We start from the raw sequence: 26,203 nt of genomic DNA, 5'->3' as shown, positions 1-26,203 counted from the left end.
AAACCAAGCATTATTATAATCAATTCCTGAATTTACTACTTCATTCTGGTTCATAATTCCATATTTTCCAAATAGTTTTCATGGCGCTATTTATATAGATAAAATACTCACCAGACTTACTAAGGCACAACATCCACATTTGTCGTACTCCTTCAAACATTTACGCCCAAACCGGAAGTACAAGTGTTCTAGTATTAGAAGCAAACCTCCTAGAACAATACCAGCCGCTAACAGTATGAATGCGCTTGTAAAATTGAGTATCCCTAACTCGTCACTAGACCTTTTCTGATTCAATTTAGAATGACATGCTCCTGCAAGCCAAAACTTTCGAAGTCTTTCCAGTTCACCTTATTATAAAAGAGAGGAATCAAATAAAATGTGATTGAATGATCAAAAAGACTATAAATATGTTCTCACAAAAAGGCGTCATCCCAATTAAAAAAGTGTAGCTATTTCATAAAAACCATACAGAGGCTATTATTAAGTGGTACATGGTATATATATAAACAAAAATAGCGCACAGGTTTGTATTTTAAGTTTATTTTGCCACCAGAAAAACTTTTAAATTGTATCACTTTGGAAAGTACTTTTCAAATCTTAGACGTATTCTAGTGGAATAATAAAGGTTATTTCACTTTTTGAAGCACATCACATATCGTTTTTCCTAATCAGAAAATTGTAGACATTTGATAGACTAAGTGTGCATATTTTCACTTTATCAGATCATTGTCATTTGTTACCCCCTGCTAAACCTTTGTAAATAACTGTACTTTAAAATTTTGTTTTGCAGTTAATGGACCAGTCTTTTATTTTGATAATGATCTTTTAATACGACTAAAAATCCTTATTGAATTCATACGATCATTACAGAACAATTTGCACATGATTATTTAGACGATTCAGTGGGGAAGCGAAAATGGACCACAAAACTGAAAAAAAGACGTAGAAATATAAGGAAAAAGTAAAAAAGTGATGATCGTTCATGTTGCCCTTTTAGCTTTATGCATGATATATTTCTATAGCCATTACTTCCTAATTTGTATTCTGGTTGTATATTCTGTAGGTCTTTGATCCAAGTCAGCTAGATTCAAAGAAAAACCAATGCGTAAATTTGTTAATATTATCTCTTCATTTAACGCATCTGTATATGTAATGTTATCAAACTAGTTAGTAATTTTTTTTTTATTTGCTAAATGATAAGATTGTTTTTGCATTAATGGTTTGTTATTATGTCATGGAAATGTTAGTGTCTCTACAAATAAAAGCAGTAAAAATGAAGAGACATATTTGGCAGACTAATATATGACTCTTACCGTCTTCTTGTAGATCCAGTATAATGTTGTTAACCTCTGTTACTAGATCAGTGTCAGTCTCTAGTGGAAATCCTATTCCGTATCCTGTCATAGCGTAGGACTGTCCTACTGTTCTTAAATCACAATCAGGATCAATACCTACTTGATATTCCAATGGTGTTGCATCATAGATAAAAGCGTTGATGTCCCTATTAAATGTGAAAACAGTCTTTGATGAAGGTTAATCAAGCAAATATGGACATGTATCTAATAAGGAGTTTCATTCTTTTTTCTTTTATGCAATATAAAACATTGCTCTATATAGTTGAATACATGAATAAAGCATGAACTCTATGTATTTGTATTTACAGATATTTCATTGTGAAATTACAGTAAGTCAATCACAAAACGAACTCAAAAAATATTTTCTTTAAGTGCACGATGATATAAACATATGGGGTAATGTCTATTTGGTTTTGACTATGCGGAAGAGATTGTTTGCAGATATACCGGTGTAAATTGAGGCGACAATACTTCATCGATGAACACATCTGACATTTATATAATTATACATTAGTTTTACTAAAGCGATGGCATTATAAATGCAGAAATAAAAATATACGCAACAAGATATATAACTGTATCAACTTACTGTCTTTTCAGGGCTGCTATAGCCTCGGGAACTGATGGCTGCATGTATTGGTACATATATTTGTACATTCCTGGTCTTGTTTCACGTAGATTTTCTTCTGTGCTTCCATTAGGAACAGTAGCAAATTTAAATGGACGAGGTTTATGCTTATACGGATTTGTTAACTGTTAAAAAATGTAATAAGAATAAAAATAAATTGTATTACTACCCTTTATAGTCAGGTCTTCTCTCTGAAAAATATTTTTTTAGTCCATGATACTTTTTGTGTAAAATATTTGATCCCTCATAAATTCGTCCGAATTTAAAACATTTCTAATCTATCTACATGGCTAATGAATTATGCGGATTTGTAAACTGTAAAACAAAATGAAATTAAAATTTAAAAAAAATTGTATTACCCTTCATAGTCTAAAATTAATTTTTTTTTTCAATCAATGATACTCTTGTGTAAAATATTATATTTCTTACTTGACTGCATACCTAAGAGATAACATGTCTTAAAGTGCGTAATGGAAGCTATCATAAAAATCACTTACTCGCCAGTCTTGTATTCCTGATAAATCATAGTAACTTTCTTTTGTTATCATGAAGGCTGCAAGGTTAGCTGTATAGCTTGCAAGGAAAACCAAGGCAAACAATGCCCATACATTTCCAAGAAAACGGCTTGACACACCACGAGGATTATCAGCTGACACGGCTGCACCAAACAACATAGCCCATATTAACCAGAAAGACCGGAAAAGGGAAAACTTGTGTTCTATACCAAAAACAAAAGAAAGCTAGATTAATTTATGAAATATTACTGACATTTTTACTGTAATAATTTGTTTTTGTCATTTCTTTTCAGGTCAACCATATTTGTTTTGTATTTGTAATATAGTAGCTCTTTTTAATATGTGCATTTTTGTCAAGTGTTGAAAGTGGCGTTAATACCGGCTTCACACATCAGCGTATAGCTCCGACGTACGCCCGGCGTGGTAAAAAATCCTATACGCTTCCAATACGCTAGTTATTTTGGATGAATTTATCCAGTCAATCATATCTGTATCGGGTGCAAAACGAGCTTTCAGCGTGAATTGGGCATACGACATATGTACCTAAGCGTTTATCGGGCGTTTAAGTAACGTATGTTGGCGTATGTCTGGCGTTTGTTTAACGTAGATGGAATGTACGCTACGAAGGAAAACACGCCTCTTGAATGTATTTGAGAAGCGTCCAGTGACGATTATCCGTGCTTTGGGCGTGTGTGGGGGTTTAATACTGGGATGTGTGTCACAAACACACCTTCACACGTTCGAGCTTGAAGCGTATACAACGTGCCCTAAGCGTATCCGAAACTTATCTGGAACGTTTTCAATGCGCTTGTAGAATAAGGATAACGTGCGTGTAGCGTACAGGTATACGCTTGGCAAACGCTTGAGCTGGATGAACATTTTTATGATGCATACAAATTTTCTGGAGTTATAGCGTTTGCCAATCGTTTACTTTAGCATTTCGACGTACTTCAAACTTATGCAACGCGCGTTTAACGATTGCTAAGCGTTCCTCTGGCTTGCAACGAATGTATTCGGTATGTGTCAATTTTATCTGTACGTCTGGTACACTCCGGTCTATACATCAATGTGTGACGCCGGCATAACATCAATAATCAATCATATATTTTTTTCGAGAATTTGTATGGCCGAAAAGGGAAATGTGACGAATATATAGATACAATTACATCCATATAATTATAAAATCAATTATTATCTTTAATAACATTGCGGCGTTAGTGGTTTAAAGGATGTTCAATCGAAGAAAATAAGCTTCAGAGGATCGAATACTGAACCAAGACCGACAAGAACAAATGTGGTCGTTTACTGCATCTTTGTGTAGCTTGTATTAATACATCTACTGGTATATCCATTCACACACATCATAGATAACCTTAGATGAGGAATTCAGTTAAAAGTCATAAGAGTTTATTGAAAGCTGACCTTTAACCTCAAATTTACCTCGTAGTTACCTCGCATTGGTGTTTTGCCTTGATCCAAACCAGCTGGACTTAACCATTCAAATATGAAAATAGAAGCACCAATAGAATGGACACTGAATACCAAAATAAGACACCAAGCTGGGTAATCGTACGGCTCTGAAATAAATAAAATTAAACTCTTCTAAATATATGACACACTATTATAATCAATTTTAAAACATTATATCCGAAGTCCAATCATATTTCAACTGAAAGTTTTCCATTTTCTTACAATTAAAATACTATATTTTTGATCAATGACTGCAGAAAATGATGATTGACTACAGTATGATCAAAAACATAGCGAGAAAAGTTTTGGAAAGTTTTTCTATGGAGTAAATATGCCTATTACAGTGAATAAATAAAGCAAGGCCTTCATAAAAGGCATCATATTAATGCTAAACAGGTTCTCTGTTACTCTTTCAATTTCCCTTTGCCTTGAAAGTCATTCTTTTGATCATCGCGAGGATATCACTCCCATTTTATAATCATGTATGTAAATATATACTAGTACCTAACACAGCAGTGGCAGATATTGCTCCTTTAGTTAATGATACAATAATGGTAGTTCCAGTTTCCAGGAAAGGCATAGAAAACATGGCGGCTTCACTTCGTCTAGGTGTAATTTGCATCGAAGTGACAACCATATCTGCTTCTCCGTTCATCAATAGTTCGATAAGACCATTCCATTCTCCTGTAACCTTGAATAAACAGAAAGTGAAAGCATTTTAGAATTTTTAATGCCATTACTTCATTAGTACTGGTTTCAAATACTAACAGTTTAAACAAAAAAAGTATGGTACGTTTTTCTACATTTTTATTAGATTTTGATTTTTCCATTTGATTTTGGACTTTCCGTTTTAAATTTTCCTCGAAGTTCGATATTTTCGTTCTTTACTTTTTAAGAGTAAAACATAAATCATTTCTATTGAATTATTCTCGTCAGTACTGAGCGCCAGTATGTCAAAAGGTGCACAGAGAGAAACTTTAAAAGGTGGTGAAAACCTTTCTAAAAGTACCCGTATGTCAAAAGATGCACAGAGAGTAAGTTTGAAAGATGGTGAAAACCTTTCTAAAAGTACCCGTATGTCAAAAGATGCACAGAGAGTAAGTTTAAAAGGTGATGAAAACCTTTCTAAAGGTAAACAGACTTCTTCTGATAAAGTCTTTTATTTGATTATGTCAGATTTTTTAACTTTCCCTTTTTACATTTACATTTGACTTCGGTATTTTTTAAATATTTTTTTGTCATTAAATAATAGAGTAATGACACCTGGACAAGAGTAAACAAGAGGCTCTAAAGAGCCTGTGTCGCTCACCTTGGTATATGTGAATTAAACAAAGGAAGCAGACAGTTCATGACAAAATTGTGTTTAGGTGATTGTGATGTGTTTGTAAATCTTACTTTACTGAATATTCTTGCTGCTTACAATTATCTCTATCTATAATGAACTTGTCCGTGTAGTTTCAGTGGAAAATGTTAGTAAAAATTTACAAATTTCATGAAAATTGTTAAAAATTGATTATATAGGACAATAACTTCTTAGGGGGTCACTTGACCATTTTGGTCATTTTGACTTATTTTTTAGTCTTAAATTGCTGTACATTATTGCTGTTTACAGTTTATCTCCATCTATAATAATATTCAAGATAATAACCAAAAACAATAAAATTTCCTTTAAATTACCAATTTAGGGGCAGCAACCCAACAATGGGTTGTCTGATTCATCTGAATATTTTTTAGAGCAGATAGATCTTGACCTGATAAATAATTTAACCCCATGTCAGATTTGCTATAAATGCCTTGTTTTTTGAGTTAAAAGCCAAAAACCGAGTTTTACCCCTATGTTCTATTTTTAGCTGCAGTGGCCATCTTGGTTGGTTTGCCCGGTCACATAACACAATTTTTAAAGTACATGGCCTAATAATGATTCTGGCTATATTTGGTCAAATTTGGCACCGTAGTTTCAGAGGAAAAGATTTTTGTGAAAATTAACTAAGATTTACGAAAAATGGTTAAAAATTGACTATAAAGGGCAATTACTCCTAAAGGGGTCAACTGACCGTTTTGGTCATTTGACTTATTTGTAAATCTTACTTTGCTGAAAATTATTGCTGTTTACAGTTTATCTCCATCTATATTGATATTCAAGATAATAACCAAAAACAGGAAAATTTCCTTAAAATTACCAATTTAGGGGCAGCAACCCAACAATGGGTTGTCTGATTCATCTGAATATTTCAGGGCAGATAAATCTTGACCTGATAAACAATTTAACCCCCATGTCAGATTTGCTCTAAATGCTTTGGTTTTTGAGTTATAGCCAAAAACTGCATTTTACCCCTATGTTCAATTTTTAGCCCTGGCGGCCGTCTTGGTTGGTTGGACGGGTCAAAAAACACAAATTTTAAACTAGATACATCAATGATGATTGTGGCCAAGTTTGGTTTAATTTGGCCCAGTAGTTTCAGAGAAGAAGATTTTTGTAAAAGTTAACGCGGACGACGGACGACGGACGACGGACGCCAAGTGATGAGAAAAGCTCACTTGGCCCTTCGGGCCCGGTGAGCTAAAAAAGCAGCTAACAAAAAAAACAGGCTATAGTTTAACGCAAGCTTCTACAATATTTCTCACGTATAGAAAGGACCTATCCCCTGAAATATGTAGAAATAATTTTCTTCGTTCATGACATAGTATCTATTTTTAACCAAAGCAAGGAAAATTGCATGAAAAAATAACAATAATTTCTGGCTGAAAAGCAGACTGAAGGAATCTGATGTACAGTAGTTGTCGTTTGTTTATGTAATATATACGTGTTTCTCGTTTCTCGTTTTGTTTATATAGATTAGACCGTTGGTTTTCCCGTTTGAATGGTTTTACACTAGTTATTTTGGGGCCCTTTATAGCTTGTTGTTCGGTGTGAGCCAAGGCTCCGTGTTGAAGGCCGTACTTTAACCTATAATGGTTTAATTTTTGAATTGTTGTTTGGATGGAGAGTTGTCTCATTGGCACTCACACCACATCTTCCTATATCTATGAAGCAGTCACCAACAACCCACTCTTTTTTAAAAGACATAAGTTTAGATATGCTGACTTGGCCAAAGTACAACACATGGTTGAATTAAAATAAACAGATAATGTGGTTTGTTTGTCAATGAGAAAACTGTCAACCATAGCAATGATCAACCCCCGTACTAATAAGTTGATAAAGGTCCAGGAAGAATAATATTTGAAATAAAAAGAAAATCAGCGGCTTCATATGTGCTTAACGCGAAATAAACGGAAAAACACAATTATTGAAGACAGTGGATAACAAACAGAAAATAAAGTGCCTGTTTAAAATAAAAAGACCTATCATAAGTTATATTGTGTAGTGTTGGCCCCCCTTTGGACGCAAAGAGGGTTAGTAAAATTCATAAGGGGTGAGTACAGAAGGGTCTGTAGTGAGCCCTAACTATCACACATTACTTTTCTTGCCAACTTTTGAAAAAAAATAATCAATGAGATACAATAATATTTCATAGATAACGTCACTATTAATAGCCAATCATGAGTCATGATACACAATTGAAATTTGCCTATCCCCATGGACCCATAGTGCATCTTGATGGCGTTCAACCAATCACAACGTCACTAATTTAACTGAGGTGCGATAATATCATTAACTTATCAAGTGAATCAGTAAAAATAATAAAAATAAATTAAAATTACTAATAGAATTCTGAAACTCACTGCTGTTTAAATAAAAACCTGAATTCTGGTAAAAATTTAAATCAATTTAGAGGCCCGATAATATCAACTTTATATGCAATGTCTACTAGAAGATATTGGAATACCAATTTGTACTAGACAGGCTATGAGTCTGATCAAATTATAATGCATAGAATTTACTATTTACTTGAAAAATATACACAAATTGCTCACACATTGTTGTCAATAAAGGAATTATATGCGACTGGCATACAAGTGCGAAGTTAAGCTGGCTATAATAGCTTGAACATGATTGTACCAAATCATCCCTTGATGTGCTTGAGCATTTAATTTTGCCATCTAATAAGGGTCTTTGTTGTTATTCAACTTTAAACAAATATGGTATTAATATATCATACCATATCTTGAATGCCGAACGTTCTATCTGGAACTTCAAACAAGTTAAAATCGAATTTCATTTTGTCACTCAGAACTAATAACAAATCTATGCTCAATCCTGTACAGCAGTTTACAACTGTCCCGTTCTCGAACGTTGTATCGTTTCCACTAAAAAAAATATTCAAATAAAGGTAGATTAATATTGAAGAAAAAGCATAGTATGTCAAAAAATTCGTTAAATGATCGGACTGAAATTGACTTTGCCAACTTTAATTATAGTACCTTTACTATTTGATTAAACATTTTAAAACGCGCAAACTTTTTGGATTCGAGCCACACTGATGAGTCTTTTGTAGACGAAACGCGCGTCTGGCGTATCTACAAAATTTAGTCCTGGTATCTATAATGAATTGATTTACTACCACTGGGTCGATGCCACTGCTGGTGGAGATTTATTTCCACGAGGGTATCACCAGCCCAGTAGTCAGCACTTTTTGTGCTGACATGAATTATCATTGATATGGTTATGTTTATAAAGTAACTGTTTACAATATTTTGAATTTTGAAATGCTAAGCCTTTTCTACCTCGAGCATAGATTGCCTTAACTTTAAGGTATTTTGGTTCTCAATGCTATTCAACTTCTTAGTTTATTTGACCTTTTTAACTTTTTTGATTCGAGTGTCACTGGTGAGTCTTTTGTAGACGAAACGCGCGTTTGGCGTATATACAAAATTTAGTCCTGGTATCTAAGATAGGTTTATATACTTGACAGTACTATAAAAATACGGGTGATTTTATTCAGTATGTTTTACATAATTTTGTTCTTAGTTACAGTAGGCAACGAACTAGCTATCAATAATAATTATTGTGAGTACCCTTAGATGTACTTTGTGTCTTTATTGATATTAAGAATTGTATTTTGTGCTTTGTATCGGTGTGAAGAATCTCTCATTTTGCAACTTATTTGAACAGTGTTGCATGTGTTCCGATGTTAAACTACAGGATTGGGATGTAATTAGGCACTCTTAAATAAATTAACTCGCCACATTTTGTTTGAAACAGTCTCATGTAAGAGACTTTGATTCAGTTTTTTCCACTGTCGATCTATCAGCTTGTTTATTGTTTTGTATATAAGAGATAGGCAACAGTAACTAAAGTTAAAAGGTTTTCGTTCATTATATTATACATAAATTATACCATTAGTTGTCTGGTTTGAATTGTTTTACATGTGTCATTTCGAATATTTTTATAACTGACAATGCGGTATGGTTACCTTCAGTTGTTTATTTATGTCGTTTAGTCTCTTATGGAGAGTTGTCTCAAAGGAATCCAGAATACATTTTCTAAGTTTAAAATTGACGTCAAACTGACAATTATCTGATTAGTTATTTTATTTGAATATCTGTTAGATATGATCATCCGAAATGATACGGAATAGAAATCACCTATAACTCACTGTTCAGTAGCGTTGTATACCACTCTACATTTTGTAGCAGGATAATTACATTTCCCCGTTAGAACATCTGTTGGTCTGTACATCACATACGGTGCTTCATTCAAAGTTGCAATATTGAAAAACCGGCGAGCTGGTCGGCCGAGTGGAGGGAATGGTTGATTTCCAGGCCATGTGATACTGTTTAATTCTATTGACGGCTTTATTTCTGACCCGACTCTTTTCGGAAACCAATCACCAACCTGAAAGCATCAACGAATGACGTTTTTTTTTTTTAATAATTCTTTATTCCTATCAATCACAAATTAAAATTATTAAAATGTTTAATCAAATGTTTTCGATATTTTTAGTGGAAATGCGAAAATGCTAGAAATTTAATTGACTGACTATCCCCTAAAATATATTTGAACGTAAATAAAAAGAGCAATGACAACAACTATTATTTATTTATGAGCAAATCTGGTTGATGATACACCATGTTTTTTTCTTGATAAAATGTAAAAAGTATAAATCAAGTAAACTAACATTTATTAGTTTCTAGTGAAGACATGCAACTTATTTGCATATACCTTCACAACTAATTTCTTTATGTTTAATCCATATACAAGTAAGTTGGTAGAGGGTATGGTCTGTAAACCATATTTTTTGGTTGTATAATTTACCTTTGCTGGTGGACTATCAGTCCCCGAGGGTATCATTAGCTCAGTGGGTTGTCAGTACTTCGGTACTGACATGATTTTACAAACTTTACTAAAAATGTCCGTTTATAAATTCATAAATTATTAAGAAACTAAGGTTTCAACTTCCTCAGGCAATGTTGGCTTTGGTTGAATTTGGCTATTTATTTTTGGTATTTTTATCAAATAGCTCTTCAACGGTTTCGGTACTTATACATCTTCGGATTTCAAATGTTTGGCTTTGAGCGTTCCTGATGAAGGTAAACCCAGAAAAGCGCTTCGGACTCAAAGAATTAATAACGTGTTGTTTTCAATATTTAAGGTATGTAGTGTTTTAAACTAGTTAAACAAAGTTTGGTTTAATCAATTTTCTTACCTTTATCCATTTTTTCGTTACTCTCGTTCTTTCTGTTTTCTCCTGTGTGTTAAGTATATTTAACGATGTGTATTGATTTAATCCATTTTCGGTGAACTCAACAGACGAACGCAAATCCTTCAATCTTATGTTAAGCATTTCACTGAAATGAAGCAATTGTAGAGAAATATATATTTGCATCTATCTGAATTTATTAAGACGTGTTGATCAAATACACAAAGTATGTCATAATGAAAAAAATGAAGCAGCAACTATCATATATAATTATGTTAATGATAAGGTTAGGATATAACTGTAATGTATTTCAATCTTGGCCTTCGTAAAACGTAGATTTTTCTATCGTAAATTGAGATTAACTAGCGACGCGTAGCGGAGCAAGGTAAACTGATATATGCGATAGTAAAATCATGTTTTACGAAGACCAAGATTGAAATACAATCCAGTAATCACCATTCTAATTCAGCATATGAAAATGAATACCTTATGATGAATATTTGGCTTAAAATGAAAGAAAAGAAAGAGTCCGCTTCAGAATGGTCTCAACGTTGACAAGTAGAACATTGTAAGGCTCAACATGTAACTTTCATGTTTATTTTGTGAGAAAAAAATCAGATTTCAAAATTGTGGCTTTCTTAGTTACGGACTCGTAGAACGTGGAATTTACCCCTTTTTCAACAATGAAAATTATTGTTACGAATGATATGCATAAGAATATTTATTTTGAATAGTGTTTGAAATAATTTACACTCATTAACCCTTTTTTAATACACAAATCCAGATGAAAAAGCAGGGAGCTGACAGGATACGTCGACAGGAGAAAGTTTCCAGGTATGTGTGCACTCGGGTCATGAGAACCTACATTCCGTCAAAATGTCACATTAGGTTAAAGGACATAAGCGATATGTTACAAATCTGATGACGTATATGGTATTCAAAAATCTAAGACCGCGAAATCATTTCACCTGTGAGTTTTTAAACAAATATATCTTATCGATTTATGGGGATGACCTGCAAAACTTTTATAGTGCCAATAACAATACTGGAGCAGTTTATGTGAATGAACACGCACCTCTATTATTTTTTTCTATATAATGTGATAATGCACTCACGTTACGAATAAGTTGAGATATATAAACGCAATGTGTTAAGGGCATACGATACAGTTACAGGGAAGGTAATGACGTTGCTAACGTAATTTGTTATTTTTGCGACGTCAAACTGTGACGGGAAAAGATGCATTTTCGACTGATTTTTATCATTCAAACAGATTTAATTTGAAAAAGAGTTCATGGACCCCTATTTTTCAAAACTGCATTTTGTTTCATTTTTCAGGGAGATTTTGTGACCCAAATTTTATAAAACTGTAAATAGAGGATTTTTTTTTTATTTTGATAAACATGCAGTAAAAAATGACGTGTTTTCCTCAATTCATGAACATTTGATGAATATGAGTTATTTCTGAATAACAAATTGCATATTTTTATAAGATATTTATAAAATACAGAAATTACCGATTATTTAACAAAAATCAAATTGTGTTTATCTTTTATAACAAAAAAGTTATGCCTTTCTTTCGAAAAAGAAATTGCGGCCACAAATCTGAATTTCGAGCAAATATACAAAATTTCGACCTCATTTTACTCAAAAAGTAGCGCATGAAGGTATATTTTTTATTACATATTTGATTTAATCAGGTAAAAAATAGCCTTTATGCAAATGTTCATGAACTTGTAAATACAGGATCAAAACTGTATCGTATGCCCTTAAGTAAGAGGGTATGCTTCAGCTGAAAAAGTCGTTACGTCACGATTGTCATATATCCTAGTTTAAAGTCTATTGAGAAACAACAGCCTTTTTGGCTTTATAGACTTTATAGTTTTGATAGCATCTTCGTGTTCATTGGGGTATTATATATGCAAACACTCATTGTTACATAATTTCAAAACAGTTGCTAAAACATAATTATTCACCATTGTATATTGGTGCTCTAGATGAATTACTAGATATGTTTTTCGGATATATGAATAATGTCAAATCAGTTTTTTGAAATATAAATACTTATAAAGTTCTTGTCCATCCTGCCATCTAGATGAATTATTTAAATCTGGAAACAAGTCTAAAGATTTTCTACGGGACAAACTTGCCATTGCCATAGTCCACACTCTAACTGAATCATATATTGCATCTTTGATGACTTTAACTATACTAGGAGAAGGATATTCCTCTTCATGTGATAATCCTGAAAGTGAGAAAAATTTTACTACCATACATATTTTATGTGTATAACAAATTATCTAAGGGCAACAGTTGTATACCGATTTTAGAAAGTAATAAATCGATTAAGAGAAAATAAATCCGGTTCAAAAACTAGAATCGAGGAAACACATCAATTATACGAGGAAATCAACGAAACAAAAAACCGCTGAAGTAAAGCAAAAAGCAAACGACAATCTAACACACACAAGGTGACAGTCTTGCAAACCTATCAAGGAGGTGCAAAAGATATCAAATAGTCAGATGCGCGTTTCGTCTACATAAGACTCATCAGTGAAGCTCTGATGTGGGAATCACAATCTAGTATGTTATTCCTTTTTCATAAGAATTGTCAATGGCTGTAAAATAAAAAAAAAATTCCGAAGGTTAAATTAATCAGCGATTAACGAAGTTAGAGAGTAAAATTGTGTATTATTCTTTTCTCGTCGTTAAAGTCTAATGTCAGTTAGTTAACGATTTATGAGTTTATATCCTTCAGTATTTTTCGTCTCCTTTTTTATAGATACTAATAGTTCAAAGGTTACGCGAGTTAAAAACATAGCTGATTGAAACACCTTGGATATACGATTTCTGAATGACAAACTTGCAAATAGCAAATCGCCGAAGAGATAATTCAAAACTCATTTACACTGAACGAACCTAAGATTTTACGGTAAATATTCATATGTAGTTACCCGAGTTACATTAACACGTCGTTAAATTGTGACCAGAAACTTCAATAACATATCACGCAGATTCGTTTATCAAGCGCAAGAACTAATAGTTATAATATAAACGGTACCATTATTTGCACCAGATGCACATTTTTAGAATGATACTCCTAGCCAAAATATACAAAAATCCAAATATTTATTAAGGATGTACTTAGGTGAGGTGAGGTGAAAAATAATAAATCAAGAATCTAAAATTGATACTATAAGCTGGTACAGCATTCTTTAAGGATAAAAATAAGCTGAAAATATTGATAGGTCATGGACCTCTATTTCGAGATATCTGAGATCTAAAATATGGCGGAAAAGGCTGACTTGGACGTTTACCTCATGTTTGCATTGGTTTTATTTTGGTCCCAAAAAAAAGCAAAGAAAATTAAGGATCTTCTAATATTTTGGTAAATGACCTTTCATGAGCTATTTAGTCTTATATGAAAACAATTGATGGGTTTTATGGGGCTAACTATTTTACGTTATTTTGTATAAAAAAAAAAAACCAAGGAGTCCGAAAATTTTGCACGAATTCCAAAACCTCACCTAATACATTCTTAAGAAATGGAAAGCTAATATACCAAATGAACAAAAAGTATCACCAAAGCCGGGAAAGGCATCAGAGATTTTGACATGTTTTTTTTAATATTGTCTAAATGTAACAGTAATTTCCAGAAGTTTATAGGAGAGAATTTTATCAACACAATATCTGTATTTTTATGCCAGTACACACTTCACCAGCCATAGGTATTAACTGAATGGTAGTAATAACATTAACGATAATTTTTTTTCAAATGTTATGCTATTTAACTTAAGAAACATTTATGATCGTATATACTATGATAAGTAAACTTAAGTTCCTTTGGATCTGTTATGTGCGCAACATTGCTGCTACCATATAGAGTACATACTGTTTCTTAAAAAATTATCCTACCAAGTACTCCTAAAGGATAAGCATTGTCTGCCAAATATGTCACTAGTCCCATCGCAGATGTTGTTAAAATCCATTGGTAGTCTTTTGTCGTCAAACCAATACTGGTTGCAGCTTCCATTAAAGCTTTTGCATATTTAGTTCTAAAATTACAACAAAACGACAACGTCAAATAATTATCAAAGGTACCAGGATTATAATTTAGTACGCACGACGCGCGTTTCGTCTCAATAAGACACATCAGTGACGCTCATATCAAAATATTTATAAAGCCAAACAAGTACAAAGTTGAAGAGCATTGAGGATCCAAAATTCCTAAAGTTGTTCCAAATACAGCTAAGGTAATCTATGCCACTGCTGGTGATACCCTCGGAGACGAGACGTCCACCAGCAGTGGCATCGACCCAGTGGTGTAAATAATTATCAAAGGTACCGTACGAAACGGGGTATAAAATAGCCTAGTAATTTGGTCTATCTTAGTTATGTATGTGTTCAGAGCATATACACGTTTAAAACAAAAAAGATTTAAAATAGTGAACTGAAGATAAAGACTGGGAGTTATTGATTCGGATTTTATTTCATTACTGCTAGGTAACATCAACACATACTTAGAAAGTACTATTTTCTTAACATGATTTACTGTTCAGTGTAAACTTGTTAATCAACTTCATAGGAACACCACCGTTGTTCCTTGTTTTCCGTATGTGTTAATAGGTAACAGGTTTGTCTACTTTTTGTAAGTTATGCAATAAAATGTCGAACTTAATTATTTTATTTTTTTTTTATAACAGGATACGATGAATGTGTTTTTTAACCTGATAATAAATTGTATCATTATAAGCATGTGTACATAACGATAATCCGCGAACCTTTAGAAAGAAGGGCTAGGAACTATGTAAGATCTTGAATGACTAAAAGTTTTAAAAAGACACTTTTAAGATGAAAAGCATAACTTTGAATATGAAAAAGGAATGATAACGACGCAAGACTGTTTTTTTTACAAATCACAATGATTTTAATCAATTTTACGGTTACTGTGTTGGGTTCGTTTCCTAATTTTTTAATGGAAAAAAGAAAAGTAGCGTTGGCTTTCAAGCTCACTTTATGGTGTGACAGTTAAGGACGATACTGATAATAAAATGTACCAAGTAAAATATATTGAATCGTTTAATGTTATAACAGAGGATTTTTATAAAAGGAATAGAACAAATGATATGTAAGCGAAATTTAGATTGTGGACAAATAGACAAAATGAAAAAAGTAAAAGATCCTTTATTATATTTTAGTTTGCAGCTACTATAACTCATAAATTAAAGTAGAAGCATTTACAAAATGATATTAAAAGGAAATAATAACAAACATTTAATTCTATTCTCAAAATATACAGATAGTATCGTGGCATTTTGTAACATTTTGCATAAAGTCGTTGACAGAATTTTCTTTTCATGAAAGATTTGCCTACTATTTTCCCTGATGGTGTTGTATAGTTCAGAGTTTCTGTTGTTCCGTTAATTTTCTCTTACAATTGATGTGTCGGAGTTAGATTGTTACCAGGATTTGCAGGTTAATCGAAATATAACTATTGAACATAGGTTAACTTCTATTACCTTTATTTAGGTTTTTTTCTGAATTTTACTCTCTAATGTTAGAACATCTCACAAAGGGTGGCAAAAAAAAATTCTTTTTAATTTACTCACTCTGTGTGCATTAGGAATATTCTGTTTTCCCTTGGAACTTTCTGTTGCAAACATCTTTTCAATAATGGCTGGTATATATCTGAATATTTTCCCTCTCCTATATCGCAAACAATAGTCTCTAAAAGTTTAAATCTGAAAATAGATATAACGTATGTTGCTTGTATGGTAAACTACTCTAAAAAGTAACAGGCCAATCAAATTGTCTAATCCTCAAATAAATAAGATTAAGATGGTGGGATTCTTGTTTCACAGTATTTTGTTTTCTCTGCTGTTTTATGTTCAATGGTTCGTCTATGTGACTTTTTTCTTTTCAAGCCATTGCTTTGTTAGTGTTTTTTCGACTGTTGAGTTTGAAAAAAGTAAAAACACAAAAATACTGAACTCCGAGGAAAATTCAAAAAGGAAAGTCCAAAATCAAAAGGCAAAATCAAAAGTCCAAACGCATCAAACGAATGAATAACAATTGTCATATAGCTGACTTGGTACAAGCATTTTCTAATGTAGAAAATGGTGGATTGAACCTGGTTTTATAGCTAGCTAAACCTCTCACTTGTATGACAGTCGCTTCAAATAACATTGTCAACGATGCATGAACAAAACAACCACACTCAAAGAGTAAAAATGTCAAGAATAGGGGTACAGCAGTCAAAACTGTGTTATCATCTTAATCACTTAAAAAAAATGTAACGAAGAAGCACAAAAAGACATACATTAAATTTAACATACTCATTTTGCTTATCTTATGCTTGAATGCCTCTTAAATATATGTCGCCTCCTTTTGAAAAACGATAGAGATACAACTGAATGTTCTCTTATATATTGAAGTAAACAGCTGCGCCATGAGCGCATGATACGCCCGACGTCTTGTGTGGAAGTTTTATGCAATAATCATAAATAGTTTCTGAGATAGTTTTAAGCAATAACCATATATTGTTTTTGAGACACGGCGGGACATGTGAAGCCCCCAACCCTGTTTTTTTTTTACAAAAAACTAAATATCACTAAAGTAAAATTTTGAATCAAAACCAAAAAGTATACAGATCTATTTTTGAGATACGGCGCGACATGTAAAAAAAACCTCCCCTGTTTAACAAAATACTCAATAACTCAAAATTAAAGTTTTAAATCATCACCAAAAAGTATACAGATCTTTAGATTAATATAAAAAAAGAAGTGTGTAAAGTTTAAGCAATAATCATAAATTGTTTTTGAAATACGGCACAACATGTAAAAAAAAACCTCCCCCTTTTTTTTACAAAATACTCAATAACTCAAAAATAAAATTTTGAATCATCACCAAAAAATATACAGATATTGAGATTAATATAACTAAGAAGTATTTAAAGTTTAAAGCCATAATCAAAAATCGTTTTTGAGATACGGTGCGACATGTGAAAAAAACACACCACTGTTTTAGTTACAAAGTGCCGTAACTCAAAAATTTTTAATCTTATTTTCACAAAAAAGTATACAGATCATTTGACCATCATAAGAAACAACTATGTTAAGTTTCATGAAATTTTGATAAGTCATTCTCAAGTTACGGTGCGACATGTTTACGCCGGACAGACGGACGGACACCGGACATTTGTATACCATAATACGTCCCGTCAAAATTTTGACGGGCGTATAAAAAATGACACCTTATAAATTGCATGCGTACGAACCATATAATATAATTTGTATACATTTGATACAAACCTCCTTTGGATTAGATAAATTCACAGTTACGCGTTTTTTTGGATTCGAGCGTCACTGATGAGTCTTTTGTAGACGAAACGCGCGTCTTGCGTATATATAAAATTTAGTCCTAATATCTATGATAATAAAAATAAAATTGAGAATGAAAATGGGGAATGTTTATTTGCTAACTGATCAAATTAATGTTGATATTTTTGTAGAAGCTTTAATGAGCTACTCTGCAGACCATGCAATATATCGTTGATTGTGAGGACGTTTATTTTAGATAAGATCACTAATGAAAAAAATCCAAAAGGATATTTGTTTTCTTTTGAAAGTGCCGTTACGGTTTTGGTCCCATTTACAAAAACTAAACCATAATTTTGTATTGAGCAACTGAAAGAAGTTTTAAGTGCAGGACATTTGGCTCAATATCAAGTATCCATAACAATATGCCTTCTCATTAACTTATGCTTCACACCTCTTTCTAGTCATAAAACAATATACGTACTCTGCTTTAATGGGTATGTGTTTTTTAGCCTGTTCGTTCTTCTCAGTCACTAAGTCCTTCACAGCACTAACGAAATCAAAGTGATTGGTGTGTGTACTTGAAACAACCGTAAAGTGCGTCCAATTAAAAAACTCCATCAACTGAAACATAGCTCTGGCTTGATGGTACACTGTCGGTGCAAACTGTAAAACTCTCTGATCTTTGATTTTCTGTAATATTTTTATTCAAATTATAGGGATTAAGAACACTGCTTACGGACCAAGAATAGAATACACAAATTTGAGGGAATTCTGACAACTTCAAAAGAGCAAGAATATGTTCTACGTCATGGTAAGCATTAGAATGCATACACCATCAAAAGTTGGTGACTTGTAACTTTTGAAATTATCATTCTACCATACAATAGATGCAATTACAATTATATAACATATTACAATTTTCAGTGCTATGTCCATTCAAATTTTTTTTTGTACTTTTAATGTTTAAATAAACTATTTTATATTTATTGATCAAATTAAGTACAAATAATCTTCCTAAAAAAATAACAAACAGAAACAGCTTGAACGTTTTGTATAGGCATTGCATTTTTGTTTTTAGGAAAATAAATTAAAGACGAAAACAAATTAAGTACGTATCTGTCGTTGAACAACCATTGTTTATTTAACCTATAACATCGTAGATTCGATTCGATAACTCTATGATTATCAATCAAAACTGTCATAGATACTCAACTATTGTTCAACACTACATTAATTAAATTCTATAAATAACAAATAGTTTGACAATCTCAATAATATCCAAGAAAACTGTTTAGTTTTGTAATTGGTTCACATTACATTTAAGTAGTGTTCTTTTATTTGTTGGCTGCTGTAGAATTATTACCTAAATCAAAATTAATATAAAGGGAATCTCTCCCTTTCATTAAATACCAATGTATGTATACAGATACATGTTTGTGTCATTTGGTATATGCATCTGGTCCGAGACGTCCTGAAACCTCAATATCATTAGACCAAGCATATACATTTACAGAATACCATTCTACCCAATAAAGAAGATGATACTTATCAACGAAAGTTTGAAACGACAAATAAAACAATTTTTACATTTAACTTCAATGAAAGTCCATTCGTTTGATGTGTTTGAGCTTTTGATTATGTCATTTGATTAGGGACTTTCCGTTTTGACTTTTCCACGACGTTCAGTATTTTTGTGATTTACCTTTTAATCATTGACGTAAAAATACTGTTAACATTTGTAATGTACTTCAGATGTGCCAATAAATAGTGGTTCCTGACGTTTGATGTAAGAGATTAACCTTTCATTTTTGTGATACCTTAAGTTTTATCTTACAACATATGAAGGTGGAGGTATACAAAATGCATACCCATTTAGAATTAACGTTTGGATTAGGTTTCTGATCAATACAATATATACCGTTAATGATACATGTATTAACGTTGGGGTTTTTTTTATCTTCGAGCACAAATTTGATTTTTGTTTTTGCAAAAAATGAAACAAACTCGTGACAAATCCCTTCAGATATACTCAAACCACTGTTGAAGTTCAATTTTTGAAAAGGTAAAAATTGACCATTGTTCAGTAAGCAAAGCTTCTGATTTTTCAATTGGATTTTCAATTAAAAATATATATATATATATATTTTAACTTAAACATCTTCTGAACACAATTTATATATGTCTGTTTAATGATAATGAGTTCTTTTTTTGTGTGGAATGGCGTGCAAAGTACATTACTCGATATAAGTAGTATCAATAGCAGTAAACAGGGACAAGTAAACTTTAAAGTAAATGGGAAAAGGAGATCATAAAAATACTGAACTACGTGGACATTTCAAAAAAGTAAAGTCCCCAAACACAATAGTGTATACACAATTACTTATATAAATAAAAGAAATAATTACCTCTAGAGCTCCCGCATATTTGGGGTCCCATGATAAAACTGGCAATCCTAAATCCTCCAAGACAGTTGTAACATAATCAGTTGACGATACAGAGGTTTCTCCGCCTATCTGCAGGTATATTACGGAATTGATACCTCCTTGCAAAAGGGTATCATTAAACAGTTGCAAAATATCAGATGGTGATTCATTATCCAAAGGCAAGTACACTATTTTAATGTCGTATTGTCTAAGTAACATAAAAGTTGTTCTGGTTCTCATCAATGTAGAAATTTCAGTTGTAATTGTTCTTTCATATTTTCTTATTTTTTTCGCCACTATAGGTATGGTTACTTTAGGCCGTTGTCCATGGGCTGTATAGTGTAAACAAAAAGTCCATATGAATCCCCAAAAAGTCGTTGTTGGAATAAACATATTGATGCATAGAATGCTAAAAGGTTACAATTAACTCCCTCGTCAACCGCTATCTTTATCTATAAATAAAAAAAATATGCTAATGACATTATTGTTCTTAAGGAATCATAACGACAATGTCATTATAAAATCACCAATGGTCAGAAAGCTGATAATGAAGGGAGATCGTGTAAATGACAGCTGCCAATACTGGAACTTCATTGTTACGTATATTGTAAGTTAGATTCGCCTGAAATTATGAAGAATGTCCTTTTCATTTCAGAATACAAGTTTTCAAACTCATTAATCACAAGCATGTGATATATAATAATTTCTCGTTTTTCTTGTTCTCTTGTATCTGTAATTCTATATCTGTGCATATCCTTGAAGCTGATTATGATTGAATGAAACGTCACATTCAATATCATGTAAAAACTCAAAGTTTTGTAACTAATGAAATACAATCCAAACATAGAGTAATGCAAACTTATCAATGAAGAATGCTTTTTCGATCAAAACTGTCATTCTACGTGATATTCAAATTATTAAACGTCGATCATCGTCCCCATTTGTTTTCAAGTAAGGTATTTCTAAAACCTCAATAACAAAGGCAACGGTTTCCAAGTAGTTCTTTTTTTTTATTTAGGGCACATGGTGGGCACATAATTTAAAAGCAATTTTATGGTGGGCACATGGTTAAAAGGAAACAAAAAATTGAACTCAAAGGCATTTCAAAATGGGTGAAGTCCGTAAAACTCAGCCCCGAACGAATGGAAAACCCTAGTCATACATCTTAGTTTTCAAACATTTTGAATTTTTACTTTCGTATTTAAATCAGCTTATTTCTTTGAACATGAGTTTACTTGTTTCATTCCGTGTGACGACCAATTGAATAGCAAATGTCTGCAAATATATAATTTTTCTCTGCATTTAATTGAAGAAAACAATAGTTATTAAAACCTGAGTTTTCTTAGTGGAATCAAGGGTTTACAAAATTTTAATCCGTTGTTGAAAATGCAAACACCATTAGGCGTATCCGAAGAATGTATGAATCTACAACACTGATTTAACATTCCGTACATCCCTGATTGCACCAACTCGTTTTTATACCGATGCAAAATTGTAAAATGCTTATAAAGAACTTCCGCTACACATTAATAAACACCAATAATGTTGCTCGTTTTGAGAAAAAAAAATATTTGAAGAAAATAAACTATTAAGTATTTTACTTCAATGATTCAGTAACCGAAAGATAAGAATACCCAAAATATATCAAGACAGCATCTTTTATTCTTCATCAATACTCATATGTTTCTATAATGTGTATACCTAGAAATCTCAATGACCTCTGTAAAAGTTGTAAATTAATTATGAAAATGCATCTTAGATCTATCATCAACACCTAATTCTCCAAAAGATAAAACACTTGCAAGGCTATATTTAACTTCAATAAAAATACATGTGCCCAGTCAGGAGTATGACAGTTGTAATCCGTTCGTTTTATGTGTTTGGGCTTTTGATTATGTCATTTCAATAGGTACTTTCCTTTTAAAATTTTCGTCGGAGTTCATTATTTTTGTGATTTTATTTTTTAACTGTTTATGAAATGATGTTACACTAAGATGTTCCATGTATGTCTTGCCAAAATATTGCACAATTGTTTTGGAATTTCAGTTTTTAATAAAATTGAGAATGGAAATGGAGAATGTGTCAAAGAGACAACAACCCGACCACAGAGCAGACAACATCAGAATGTCAACAACAGGTCTTCAATGCAACGAGAAAACTATTTAACTTCGATTTGGATTTTACCATTTAATTTGGTTTTGTACGAGCATCACTGATGAATTTGAAGTAAACGAAACGTGCATCAAGTGTAGAAAACTATTTAATTAATGAACGTTGAATTGGAAAATTCTGATTAGAAAGCATTGCAACAACAAAAATCAACATGAAGAGGTCATTTTCTGCAACCTTGAAACACCGCCTACACTATATTTAATCAATTGAAAATAATTTGTCTGTCTTACAATAATGTTGCATTTACTATAATATTCAAGTAAATTTTATTCATAGTCAGATTTCTCTGCGCATTATATTTTATTTAAAATTGCAGTATAACTAGCTGTTCAATACATTTAAATAATAAAACCAGTCTAGTTTTTAGTTGCAGATGTATAATCATTTTTCAATTATTTTTTTTCTAAAAGGAATATTTATTTTAATTACAAAAATGTATTTTTTCAACTTAAATCTTTTAATGCGTTATATCCTTCTCGTGATTCTTTCAAATAAAATTCTAATCACGTGTTTGATCTAAAATTTATTCTTTTAAACCATCAGTCTCAGTATTCGTTGTCTTTAAAATAATGATGCACAGCTTAAATGCATGTTAATATCTCATTATAGAATCTGTTGTAATCGTTTTTAATGTTAACTAAAATAAGTGCATATTAAGCATACATTGGTTTTGGGCATTCAGATTGCACGTGTTATCATGTAATATCATGATAATAAATCGCGAATTAAGGACTATAAATATCTGCATAATGGATAAAAGATCTTCAACGACAAGTTCAAATCAATACATTTGTCAAATATAAAAAATAATAAGGAAATAATTGAATAATAGCATAACTATAATGCATGGCTTGATGGAAAGACACATCATCATAATCAATAAACAAAGTATAAACTCATCATAATCAATAAACAAAGTATAAACTCAAGTTTGGAGAAGGATTTTTCAATTCCATTAGGAAGGAAGGGTTGAGATATATTTTCTTTTGTTACATTTCTTTCGTGACAGTTTGACGTTTTGTATATATAGTTAAAAAACATAATACATAAAACCAGTCATTATACAAATGTCTAACCCTGCTGTCTACAACTACATTCAGACAAACCCTAGACTTCATTATATTCATCATTCAAAATGGCATTTGCGTTGTCAGATTAAACGACAAGTCCTACCATTTATTTGTGAGTCGTTTTAAACTGAATTTGCTTAAATTAGATATAACCGATGTCTATACTAGACATTAAACAAAATAGTCTAATTAGTTATCAAAAGTACCAGGATTATAATTTTATACGCCAGACGCGCGTTTCGTCTACATAAGACTCATCAGTGACGCTCAGATCAAAATAGTTAAAAAGCCAAACAAATACAAAGTTGAAGAGCATTGAGGACCCAAAATTCCTAAAAGTTGTGCCAAATACGGCTAAGGTAATCTACTCCTGGGGTAAGAAAATCCTTAGTTTTTCGAATAATTCAAAGTTTTGTAAACAGAAAATTTATAAAAATGACCATATAATTGATATTCATGTCAACACCGAAGTGCTGACTACTGGGCTGGTGATACCCTCGGGGACGAAACGTCCACCAGCACTGTTTTGGACGAACAGAGACATTCACAAATATGCTTATATTTACATTGAATTAGGGAAAGTAGTATGACCAATTTTCTCTTTATGTTTTTAGATTTTTTTTACAATTTTCCATTTATTAATTAAAATCAAACTGCTATCCAGAGCTACGCATTTCTGGTGGAGACAATTTTGACACATTATTTCAAATATACCGTGGCTTATTAAATGTTTTATTAGAGTTCATCAGGTATCAATAAAAAAAAATATGTACTTTATATTTGATATGTAGGCTTTTACCATTTTTATTTTATTTAGGTTTGGATATTTACCAATGTTTTTCTGCTTAATAAATTATTTGTTGATCAATTTTGTTTAACTAAAACCTATCAAAGTTGCAGTTTTAGTCATATTCATGCATTTTCAACTACAAGTTACAAATGCAATGTCACTTAAAAGTGTATGAATATATGAGTTTAGAATGTAAGAGTAATCATAGAATATACTTAGAATGTTATGGTTTCCATAGAATTTACTTATGACTGGTTGTTAATGCATTTATATTTTATTTATATGTTGTTTTAATATTATCATTGTCTGTCTTTGGATCAAGACTCTATTGTGCTCTTTCCAATAAACATTGAATTTAATTGAATTAAAAGCACTTATATGCAAGTGTGATATTGTACTTTTATTTGTAAGTGAAAGTCGTTTCAAGTAGAATACCAAAAATAACCGAACTCCAATGACAATTCTAAACGGAAAGTCCAACAGTGCAATAACTATAGAGTGGTTGTTACTGTTTTATCTATAAGAAACATTATAGCCGTAAAGCAACTGTCTCATAATAGCTATTAAACTCTTTTATGTTTTTTCTCTTCGGCTTTTTTTTTGGGGGGGGGGGGGGTTGAGGGGTGTAAGTGATATACGTTTCTTGTTAAATACTCAATTACTTTTAATATGGTTTTATAGAAGATATCGTAAAATTCAGTAATATGATATTTAAGAAATGTCATTCATGACACAGTCATTCACAACTATAGTGAAATCTTTATGTTTAGTAAATATCAATCATCGTATGTGGTTTTCACATTATATAATGTTTGCTGTAGGTTTCTATTTATAATTTTAGTTTATGATAATAAAAGACGATGTTGTATTCGTTTCACTAGAACAATTCTTGCCAAAAATAGCACTTAAAATTCCAAGGACTTGCAGAAAGGTATTCTCTTGAATTCCTTGTAATACTATTATTTATATTGGGAGACAGTTAAATTGTATAGAAATAAGCAATGATGTAACTAGTCGACAATTAGTGATAATTAACGTCATTTGCCTGATATTCATTAAAACACCCAAGTTTTTACTTCTATAATTATAACAATTCAGGATAGATATGCATCAAGATATGTATATGGAATGTTATCCCAAATGTCGGCTTATAAATACAAATTTGAATAACAAGGAAAAAAAATTAAATATAAGAGCAATGCAGTTATGAAATTACCTTTGTTAGAGAATGTTTAATGTACTGGCACAGACAAAGTTCAATGTACCATCACGCTGTTTGTGATATCAAAACAACAAACAGAACATATTTGGAAAACGAATCGGGTTTCTGTTGCCTAAATATGGCCTCAAATGTCAACTTTATAGAATAATAACAACAAATCCTGGTTGTTTAACTTATTCTTATCAAAAGACCCTATGCAATGTAAAACGGATGTCTTCATTTTAACATTAACAGTGTGCTAATTTTCCTGTGTCATATGCCCGTTTCGATAATTGATAACACTTCAGTGATGCTCGTGGTCACTATTTTTAAAATTCAAACACCTGAAACAAACCAAAAAGGATCAAAAGGACGATAAATCAGAGCTATGCATGAGTAAGATATATTACTTAATCAAGAATACTTTTGTAATGTTTGTTATAAAGATTATATTATGGGCTGAAAAGTCAGCCCATGTTAGCAATTTTGTCAAACTGGACAATTTAAAGAATATTTCTGATTTTTTTACAGAAAAGACTTTCAAACGAATTTTTTTATTAAATAAATCGACACATGACTATTGTATTTCAATTAAAAATACTGAAATGAATCATTCTTATAAACAAGCTCAGTGAAAATGATAAACTTAAATGAGTACTGTCTCACAATTTTGAAAAAA

General features: G+C 31.7%; 1 protein-coding gene across 1 annotated transcript in view; it reads right to left on the bottom strand.

Annotated features, from left to right (window-relative positions):
- LOC134725970 (glutamate receptor ionotropic, NMDA 2B-like) overlaps positions 1-26,203 on the bottom strand; it is a 43,590-nt gene that overhangs the window by 2,484 nt on the left and 14,903 nt on the right. Inside the window, exons 2-15 of the mRNA XM_063590306.1 lie at positions 20,274-20,743; positions 18,350-18,558; positions 16,159-16,290; positions 14,465-14,604; positions 12,614-12,794; positions 10,556-10,697; positions 9,506-9,744; positions 8,069-8,216; positions 4,473-4,659; positions 3,950-4,075; positions 2,481-2,701; positions 1,945-2,108; positions 1,314-1,501; positions 112-347 (exon numbers count right to left, since the gene is read on the bottom strand). Of these exons, the coding sequence (XP_063446376.1) occupies positions 112-347; positions 1,314-1,501; positions 1,945-2,108; positions 2,481-2,701; positions 3,950-4,075; positions 4,473-4,659; positions 8,069-8,216; positions 9,506-9,744; positions 10,556-10,697; positions 12,614-12,794; positions 14,465-14,604; positions 16,159-16,290; positions 18,350-18,558; positions 20,274-20,684 (2,724 nt within the window). The 5' untranslated portion in view covers positions 20,685-20,743. The remainder of the gene's footprint in view (positions 1-111; positions 348-1,313; positions 1,502-1,944; positions 2,109-2,480; positions 2,702-3,949; positions 4,076-4,472; positions 4,660-8,068; positions 8,217-9,505; positions 9,745-10,555; positions 10,698-12,613; positions 12,795-14,464; positions 14,605-16,158; positions 16,291-18,349; positions 18,559-20,273; positions 20,744-26,203) is intronic.

The sequence above is a fragment of the Mytilus trossulus genome, chromosome 7 (assembly GCF_036588685.1).
Source record: "Mytilus trossulus isolate FHL-02 chromosome 7, PNRI_Mtr1.1.1.hap1, whole genome shotgun sequence".
Lineage (NCBI taxonomy): Eukaryota > Metazoa > Mollusca > Bivalvia > Mytilida > Mytilidae > Mytilus > Mytilus trossulus.
Note: the sequence above shows the minus strand (reverse complement) of the source record. Positions and strands in the feature narration are given on the sequence as shown.